General features: G+C 39.5%; 3 protein-coding genes across 4 annotated transcripts in view; 1 reads left to right on the top strand and 2 right to left on the bottom strand.

Moving 5' to 3' along the window:
• Window positions 1-3,303: 3,303 nt before the first annotated feature.
• Window positions 3,304-3,977, bottom strand: LOC108578912 (oxidoreductase-like domain-containing protein 1). Its single transcript, XM_017942329.1, has 2 exons — window positions 3,921-3,977; window positions 3,304-3,736 (listed from the first exon to the last, which is right to left on the bottom strand). The coding sequence occupies exon 2, from the start codon at window positions 3,704-3,706 to the stop codon at window positions 3,344-3,346; it is 363 nt and encodes a 120-aa protein (XP_017797818.1). The 5' UTR covers window positions 3,707-3,736; window positions 3,921-3,977; the 3' UTR covers window positions 3,304-3,343.
• A 358-nt stretch (window positions 3,978-4,335) lies between these two features.
• Window positions 4,336-9,905, top strand: part of LOC108578910 (coiled-coil domain-containing protein 137) — a 90,601-nt gene continuing 85,031 nt past the window's right edge. For both annotated transcript variants that reach the window (XM_017942326.1, XM_017942325.1), the window contains exons 1-3: window positions 4,336-4,503; window positions 4,572-5,217; window positions 5,294-5,504. In XM_017942326.1, the coding sequence (XP_017797815.1) occupies window positions 4,427-4,503; window positions 4,572-5,217; window positions 5,294-5,503 (933 nt within the window). In that variant the 5' untranslated portion in view covers window positions 4,336-4,426 and the 3' untranslated portion in view covers window position 5,504. The remainder of the gene's footprint in view (window positions 4,504-4,571; window positions 5,218-5,293; window positions 5,505-9,905) is intronic.
• Window positions 5,933-7,284, bottom strand: LOC108578911 (loss of heterozygosity 12 chromosomal region 1 protein homolog). The gene is made up of 2 exons (XM_017942327.1): window positions 6,519-7,284; window positions 5,933-6,428 (listed from the first exon to the last, which is right to left on the bottom strand). The coding sequence occupies exons 1-2, from the start codon at window positions 6,830-6,832 to the stop codon at window positions 5,933-5,935; spliced, it is 810 nt and encodes a 269-aa protein (XP_017797816.1). The 5' UTR covers window positions 6,833-7,284.

Here is a 9,905-nt window from a genome sequence, read left to right as displayed (position 1 = left end):
AACAAACCATGATACCGAAGTTCCTCATTAGCAATGCAAACCGACCCACGTCCACACGGGTCGTACGATCTCTCGTACGTCCATTCTATCGCTTATTCCACAACTCATTTCGTCATCGTTATCACTTTTCCGCAACCGTCGTCATCGCCGCTGACACAGTGATAATCTCTTCTCGAAACCTCGCTTGATCCCCGAACCTCGCTTGAACCACAATTGAAATATGAAAAACAGATCCGAGTTTCCTCTTCGTCACGATTCAACGGCAACACGTTCCTCCGGAACACTCGGGCCAGGCAACAAGCATATTTGTCCAGTTGTCGGCGCTTCCGTGCGCAGATTGCACGCTATTTCCAACAGCCGGTCACGCTGCCCCGGCTCGCGATCATTCCGAGGATCATTCATAATTCCCCGCGACGAGCTCTTCTTTCCCTTCACCCTCCCTCCACCCACAGCCCCTCTGTCGCGTGCACCGCCGCGTCGGTTGCATAAGAAAAGTGTCCTACGCGATCCTTCTCCTTCGATCCTTTCTTCTCTCTGGCGCTGATCCCAGCCGGCGAAAACTCGCTCGGAACCTGTCAACGCGAGAACCACTTCTGAGATTGCGTGCGCCGCGGCATAAGCGAAAATAATCCACGCACACGCGGTCACGCACCCACACTTTCTTAACGTCCAAGTCTCGACGGATGTACCGCGGACGTGTTTGCGTGCCACTTTACGCATCGTCGGTGTGTCGAAAGGCGAGAAAGAGAGAGAGAGAGAGAGTTGCGCGTATCGGGATATGTAGCGATGGTTGTGTGGGGAAAACGCGTGCCACATGGAAATGCAGAGGCGTGTGAGTGCGTGGCCCCGCTATAGCAGGCCTGACATGTGGGCAGAGCTGAAGAGATAAGATTATGCGGACCTCCACACACTCGTAACTATTCCACGCGAATTTTTGTCGCAATTGTCCGTGCCTCTAGCCGATGTTGGGGAGTTGTTTCAGGAGTTGTAGGTTTTCCTGGGTATCGTGCGGCTTTGCGTGAGTGATTCTGTAGGTTGCGAGTTGGATGATCAGGGATTGTTTGAAGAATTTTTAGTTTCACCTAAAAGCCACTTTTGTTTGACTGTAAGTTTGAGGTTTCTGGGTGAAAAAGGACCCAAGACTTGTAAACCTTTGAATTCAATCTTCAAGTTAGACCACCACGGAGACGAACAAATTTTCCTTTCTAATGGTGAATTTGCAATTCAATTTTTGAATTTCCAGAAAAGCTCCAGGTGCGTCAAACTTTCGGAACTTTTTGATTTTATTGTATTCAGAATGATAGTCTTGGGTCTCTTTTCACCCAAAAATCTTACGTGCGATAAATATTTTACCAGCACTCCATGTGAACCTAGATGATCAAGTTTTAATGTAACGTTAAGGGAACATACATTTGCTAACAGCAAAAGTAAGTAAAAAGTTAAGAAAGCGACGGGTCCAAAGTGACCCGAGCACCGTACTACGGTTAAACAGTCATTGAGAGAACAGTCGTTGCTCTTTGAAGAGGCACGAAGATTACTCTTGCAATTAAAATCACGTCAACCAATTTTGAAAGAAAAAGAACGCGTTCAAAGCTTCTCATGCATTCTACAAACCTGTGCAACGTCGTTAACATATGTGGAATTGCTGAAAAAATTCTCTCAGCAGAACACTCTAGAACGTTCGCACTAAAAGAGAGAATAGAAAAAGAGCGAAAAAAAAGATTCAGTTGTAGCCCCTCGTAACGGTTATGGGTCACCGGTTTTAACGGAGGAGATCTTCGAGGTGTGTGTCTCAATGGAATTGTAAGAGGATTGTGAAAATTGACTTTTGTTTGATCACTGGTCTCGTTGTGAGAAGCGACTTTGTACTTGAAACGTAGCTAACACGTGCTCTCGCCAAGTGACGGGATTTGTTGACTCGTGGGACTTTTCTTGGCACCGGTTTCTAGACGGATCAAAGAGAGAACTCTCGAATGTATACATATAAACTGGAGGAATTATAATATTAAACAAAATATTTCCTGTGAATTTCAGGAAATTCGACAAAGTTTCCCCCCCCCCCCTTTATTGCTTCAAAATTGAAACGGTCGAAACTAATTTTCGTTCGACTAATGCAGAAATCGTCGAATTTTTTTTTTTTCGCGAATATCCGTGCCACTCTAGCGGCACAAATAGAAAAACGAGCGGTATATACGTATGCATGTATATCTACATATACGTATACATGTATATGCATACGCCTCCTCGATCGCCAACACGTTGGTACGTGTCACACATTCTCCTGACTGGCGTAAGCAGCACAAGTGGCTTTATACATATGTATGCGATGTAAATAAGCGAGCACGTAATGTAAACGGTGCGCAAAAATACATGTAATACCGGATTATCACGGCTACGCGTACCGAAACGTTTAGCTGATAACTCGGGACTTGTTTTAATTAGTCCCGTTAAAGGACGTGAAAGTCTCGGAGAACGTTACGTTCGATTGAAATTCAATTCAGGCTGAAAGACAAAGTTATTGTACACGTACTACTCGTGTCCTGTTTCCTTTTTAACGCCGCTAACCACAGGAATTTTTTCGCGATCGTTATACCGCCGTTTCCTTTACCACACTTATCGCGTCTTTTGAATTTCTTAACGACTAGCGGATCGTTTTGCGTTCCAGTTCGCTGTTTCGACTTGTATAACTGAAATAGTAAAGAATCGTTTATTTCTTCGTAGGAGATTGAGAAACTTGTTACGATGCTCCAGGATCTGGTAAATTGGATCGAGTTAGATAAATAGTAATAAATGACAGGGGTTCTCGAATGGAAATTCACGGTTGAATATATTTATTATTTTTCTCTGGTTATTGGAAAGGTAAATATTTGATCTTGAATCGCTTCTGTACAAGTGTCGCCATCTAGATAGACGCCATTGTAGTTTCATAGGTGGAGCTGCGTTAGTCCTAAATTTGAAGCGATCGCTGTAGGGACGCGCGCGGTTAAAGTTTAACAAAATATCTCGTGTGAAAAAAGTGTGTGATTACGAAACTTGGATGGAGTTGTTTGTTACTGTGATAAGTCAGCGAGTCTATAGACGTAAGATGCAGCGTGGCAGATTACTTCGTAGCAGAACTCGAAATTTCCGCCTACTGGCCATAGGTATATGTAGAACATACATACTTACGCACGTCTTCGTTTCTCTTGCAATCTGTTCCGACTATATGTGTAATTGGACGAGATTCAAAAAGTGCAATTGACAGGCAAGGTTAATGATTTCAGGGTTAAATTAACATTAAAATTTATTGTCTAAAATGTCGCTGTTCTTATGTACATATATACAACTCTTACGAAGAAAATGTTTAGTCCTTGATTATATTTCGAAACTTAAGTTCCATCGAAAGGAACGCCCTCATATTAGGATCTTGCACTTTCTCCATGATCAATTTTTGCACGTCCACGTCGCTTTTTTTAAGTGTGGCAGTTAGTTTTTCTGCATATTGGATCCAAACGCAATTTGTACACCCGGACATGCAACAGTTCGTGGGTTCTGACATATCGTCTATCGAGGAGGAATCATTAGGATCGTTTTTAGTAGTCTTGTTCTCCTCGGATGATAACGTTGCACTTGTTCCATGGATACATCTTTTAGGGTTGGAATAGACTCGTTGACAATTGCACTTTAATCGATACGTAATTAATCGACACGATCGAACTTGACTCATTATTGTTTTTTTTTATACTTTATGGTATACCTGGTTGCAAAAACAATGAACATTATGCGATAAGCATGTGATGCGAGAAACAATGTTATTCGTATGGTTAGTATTCACGATATACAGTGGATTGTTTTAACGTTCATGTATGATACGTATAAATTTAAAGTTTGTAGATGATAAGTTTAGATGTTTGATAAAAAGGTAAGCACTGTTTTCTAACCTCTGTGGACACTGCAAATACGTTTCGATACATCATGAGCAGAGTAATTTCTAGATGTCTCTAGTGGCTATATAATTGTATACGTGCAATTGCAAGTTTAAAATATTTTTAATCGTAAAACAGTTTCATTTCTTAGAAAATATTGTATATAGACCGAAATTGATAAACAGTTGTATCTTCACAAATATAACTTTTCATTATCAATTCAATACGTTGTTCTTATTTTAAATTTTTATTTTAATATTAGCATCTATTTTACGTGCGCTTTTGACGCGGGAAAATTTTGCAAATATAAAACTTTACTGTTCCTTTTTTCTTTTTTTTTTGAGCATTCTCATCTATTTCTGTGGAAGTTAATGTGTTTGAAATGGTATTGATTAGAGTATTGAAAGTCGAACGATTTATTCGCGGCCATTTTGAATCCACCATATTTTCGCGCCTATTTTCCTACGCATTTACAAGCAGACGACAGTGTTACCCACGTGAAAGTCGTTTTTCAAAGAAAAATGGGTCGTAAAATTCCTGGGAAAAAGCATAGGGGTGTGAAAGATCCTCTTCAGCAACAGGCGAAACGACAGGCAGAGTGAGTTGTACATTAAATAAACTTTATCGTCGAATCATTTACATAGGTTAGCAACCTGCGTGTTATAGGTTAGAGAACAAGATAAACGCACCGCCAAAAGATCCGGTTGATCAACCAATACCGAAAAGTTTAGAAAGAATAGTGAAATTAAAAGATGCAATAAAGTCAGGAAAGGTAGTTCGGGTAAATAGAACGAAAAGAAAAAAGAGGAAGGATGCACTGATATGCGTGGGTCGAGGGAATCCTAAGCCTTTACATCCCAAGGCTAAGCCAGACAAAGTTGTTCCTATATTTGAACAGAGGCCCGGAGAAAACGAAGAAAAGTTTATGCGTAGAGTTAACAGGGAAACACAAGCATTTATTAATGAAACTGCCTTTGAGAATAAGTACGGTGTTCAAGTGAATAGAAATCTGGAAACAGGGAGGGTTGAAGGATTGTCAAAATGCGATATAACAGAATTTGATAAAATTCAAAGGGTAAATGCAAAGCATAGGAATATTAAAAAGAAGAAGAAGAAGACCACTGAGGAACCTAAGATGACCAAAGCTGAGAAGAGGAAGGAGAAATTGAAATTAAAGAAACAGAAACAGTTAGAAGAAAAGATAGATGATTTTGATAGTTTTAAAGATCAAGTTAAATTTGGTGAAGTTGTTCATGAACCACCTCAATTACAAGTTAGGCCAAGAAAGGCTGAAACTATAAGTACCTCTAAGGTACATCTTCTTGGACCGTACTTTCTTGTTTTTTCATATATTTAGTATTTATTAAGTACATTTTGTTCTGTTACAGCCTGGCAAGAAGGAACTCCTCCTACATTCTGTGCTCAAACAGAATGAGAAGACAAAAATGGATCCTAAGAAAGCAACACCCATAGACAGGAGAGGCAAGCGTAAAAATTTGCCAGTTGGGGAAAGAAGGCAGTTAGAAAAAGAACAAAGTGACATCATAGCACAGTATAGAAGGTTGAAAGCACAATGGCCTACTGGTGTTAACAACTAGGGTATGTACATGTTCATAAACTATGGAATGTTGAATGTAGATTTTTCATATCGCTATGTTGTATCATTTTGTTCTACTCGATTGACCATTTTTATTTAATAAAATGTACTATTTTACATCATAGGAAACTGAAATTAAACATTTTAATTTTTGAAATTAAACACTGTATTTTTTTATACAATTATCAGGATTAACACAAAAATAGATATATAAGTTCTCATAGACAGGTTTTTCTGTGCAATACATGTATAGATACTAGAAATTTGTTCATAAGGGTTAGTGGTAAAGGTTCATTACGAATAATAAAAGAAAAAATAAAAAAACATTTCTAACAGGTTTTGTGTTAAGTTGATTCAAGTTATTTCTTAGCACCAGTGCAGTGTACTTATAATTTTTAGAGTTGCCATTCAACACCTTTTAACAATAATCTTATCCAGTAGTCCATACAAATGGTTCCAACCTCTCTTCTATAGGTAAAAGATTGTTCAAAGTTTCAAGACTCTCCAAAGTTTGATTAAGAAGAGTGTGACATTTAGTTAGTTGTTTGCTAAGCTCGTGTACTTTGTTCAATTGTTCAGCAAACGTGGCAAACTTCTTTCTCCTTTCTGTTACCAAATTCAGGATCCTGGTAACTTCTGGCTCAATGTTAATATGTAGATTAGCTTGTTCACTGGCGATCATTTGTGCATTAGTATTAAGATGGTGCTGATAGCGGGCACAGAGATTGAACAGACCAATGGGATTTAGCCTTTCCAGGACTTCTGGATCCCTCACACCTGGGGGTAAATTGAGAGTGCCACGCATGATAGGTAGGAACATGGGAATTCTTTGTAATTTAACAAGGTCAGGATCTTTGTCAGCTGTGGGGTCTGCTGCAGCAGATTTCACTACTACTATGTTGTGAATTTTATCAGAGGTAGTTTTCCTGTAATTAATTAACAGTTTTTTATATATGTGTTTATTGCTCAAATAAAGTATATTTTTATTTACTTAAATATGTATGTATGTATGTTACCTGTAGCTACTGGAACCTAAGCTATTCTTACGTCTAGATATATCTTGTGTACCCAAACTTTTTCCTCTATACAACTGTGACTGTTTATTCGTCATCTTTGGTGAATCTCCAATAGGTCTATTCACAGTGTAAGATATATAAGGTAGATCAGAATCCGAACAAATGCTGGCACCAGGACTGATACATCTTGGCGGTGTGTCTTCTGGTACTCTTTCACGATTAGGTACACTTTTACCACGTCTCAGTGGTGTGTTTCTTGCCCTATTTGTGCTAGCACTTTGTGTACCTCCCTGAGAACTTTGTTCCGATCCCATCCTGATTTCTTTCTTTCAACAAATTCCCCCTGATACTTCAACAAGACTTACATAAAGTATATATACATATACACTTAATCAACAACCTACATTAATCTTCTTTGTTTCACAACGAAAATCTCGTACAATTATCCTCCAATTAATCATATAAACATCTGATGACAAACATAATCATAACAATAATCGTCATGTTAGATTTAAGGCCACTTCACATTGCTCATTCACTTGCAACGTTCCAATTAGCGTTTCCTTACAAGTGTGCATTTTTGTTCATTTCGCGATTAAAGTGGCTCGCGCTAATCGATAACGCTTATAACCGTTTTCTTCGATACACCGTGCGTTTTTTCCACCCGCTTTGTCGCGTTGTCACTGCGTTATTGTTTGAACCTCAACTGTATCGACGATACGGAATAATAGAATCACCTCGAAATCGGTTTTTACTCTCTGTTGTCAAAAAGTCATTTTCTTTTCGTCATCGATTGTTCAAGCTGTTAGAGTGGATTCACGCGTGGCGCGGCTGTTCACACGACTATAACACCATCTGTTGAAATCGATTTCGAGGTTGAACACGAAAGGACGCATTTTCGCTCGATAACACATTTTCCTTATCATTTTTTTTCTTCCAAAGCATATCGGTTAAGAACAATATCTCGAGCGAATAAAAAGAAAGCGTCACTTTATGAAATAAAAATTCGAGTATATCGCGTCGGAATTTTTTCCCCCCCGAACATTGTATTTAACATTTACTTTATTTCCTCGAAGTTGGTCAGGGCCGTTTCGAAAAATATACGGCCCACGTTTTATTATCGCCAGAGCAGACCGATACATAAATTGCCGGTCTGATGACACGGTCGACCATCGATTTTATCGCCCGGGACCGATTTTCGTATTTCCAACACGTGCCGTCTAAATCTTTTGATAACAACTAAACACACGATGATCGATGTGTTGTTTTTTAAACGGTTTTACGCTACCGCAGATAAACGAACGTCGTCCATTTCCTTTTTGTAATTAGATATACCGAAATGGGAAAGAAGAGAAAGAGGAACAATCCAATTTATCCTTTTTTTTTTTTCTCTTCTTGTTTTCAATATTTTCTGAGATAATTTAAATATATTCAGAGATTCGTCCGACGATTTGGTTACGCGAGCGTGTTGCGTAAAATGGTAATTCTCGAGCGCAGCAATCCTTCTCTATACCTATTATTTATTTCTCGACTTTATCTTCGGTGGTTTCCTTGCTTCTTCCGAGCTTGCGAAAGCGTATCAACATTAAATTTACATCGATTCTCACGGCGTCGCGCGACGTACCGTTAGACTTCATTTTTCCTCGGTCTGACACCTGAAGCGTTCGCGTCGGCCGAGGAGAATTCTTGTGCAATCGCGTTTGTATGTCAACGAACGACATTTTCTGGAGCCTTCGCCGCTGAATCGCGTGGTTATCGAGCATCCAGAATTTATCGCGTGAGCGTTCCTGTTTGTTTTCGCTCCGATTATTTCTTTCAACTATCGTACACACTTGGAGGCATTGAAATTTCGATCGATTCGTCAATCGTAATATTCTTCGACTCTAGGAATCTGAGTCGGTAAAGGAAGGCTACATTTTTTTCAAAAAATTATTTTCCTCCCGAACGTTTTTATCGCCGTATTATTTCTTTAGATGAAAAAAAGTAGAATTTGAAATTGAAAAAAAAAATATAGACTGATATACAAAAAATTGAGCGTGAATTTGAAAACTTATTAGATTATCTGCGACAGAAAAATTTCGATCGATCCAGCAACAGCGAAAAGAGTAGAAACGATCGCGTTATCGAGTTCGCAGTGTGTTTTAAAAAAACCGTAAAATAGCTTGTCAAGTAGATGGAACGTGAAAGTAAAACTTAAAAAAAATTTGCAAAATTGAACCTTTCGAAGAGAAGTAAAATTACAGTTTCGTGAGATCTCGAAGAACCATAGAGCACCTAATAGGATTTTCTTGTTCACCCGTTAGTATCGACCGTTCACGCGATCAATTCGACATTTTTTTTCGCGACTTTCCACCGTGCACTTTCCACTTTCGTCTATCGCGTGACCATTTTCTGTATAAACAACGGGCGAGCGATCGGAAGCCATTTAGAAAGCGGGCGTACGGTTTTATGAAAAAATAAAAGCCGCTCGTTTCGCAGCGCGCACCGATGAAATAATGATCCGTGCTGGTAGAGAGGCGATCGGAAGCGTAATTTGCAGGACTAGTACAGCAAAGTGTGTCTACCTTACGCGCGACACGCTTCACGTTTCATCGACACGCTTCCTCTTAGGTTGCTTCCCGTGATTTTTTAAACGAGCCGCACGTTACTCAACCACTTTCGAACGCATCGACGTATCACGGAGTGTTATCTTCACGAGACCAGTCATCGGCCCGGGTTTTCTTATCGACGTCCGACCAATTCGAAACGCTGGACCGTGAGTCTCTAAATACGGGGCCCGCAGCTGAACTTCCCGAGTGCCGGAAAAATTCGGGGATCGCGGGGGAAGAATTCATTTGCAGGGGGACGTGTTTTGGTAAAATCGAAACGGAGGGCGGAAAAAGAAGAGGTGCATCCTGTCGTCGGTTTTGGGTGGAGCTTGTTTAATTAGGGAATGAGATTTTTACGATTGGTGAAAATATTTCGGTATACTTTCGATATTTTTTCTCAAGTTTTAAAAATTTTTAAGTACTCTGAGTCTTAGCTTATTTTGCAAAGTATGCTGAGATATCTTTATTCCTAAGTATGTATCTCAATTAATTGCTGTTTGTTAGTTATCACTTTTGATGTAAATTCGACGTTTTAACAGTTTCCCATTGGATTCCATTAAACTTGAATTGTTTTTCGTAAATTTTCAAAATACAGTATATTCTCCACAACTGTCAGACCGCAAGGAAGCTAAACCTGACACTCGTAGAGTCAGGGACTACGTTTTCGAGCCTCGCTCCCGCCTTTGTAGTTTGCCGAACGTAGACAAGGACAGCGAATAAAAGATAAGCATGAAAGGTGTGTCGAGGCAACTAAGCGATTTAAATATCAACTTTTTTAATTTGACGTTTTTCTATCCCG

The sequence above is a fragment of the Habropoda laboriosa genome, unplaced genomic scaffold, assembly GCF_001263275.1.
Source record: "Habropoda laboriosa isolate 0110345459 unplaced genomic scaffold, ASM126327v1 scaffold62, whole genome shotgun sequence".
Lineage (NCBI taxonomy): Eukaryota > Metazoa > Arthropoda > Insecta > Hymenoptera > Apidae > Habropoda > Habropoda laboriosa.
Note: the sequence above shows the minus strand (reverse complement) of the source record. Positions and strands in the feature narration are given on the sequence as shown.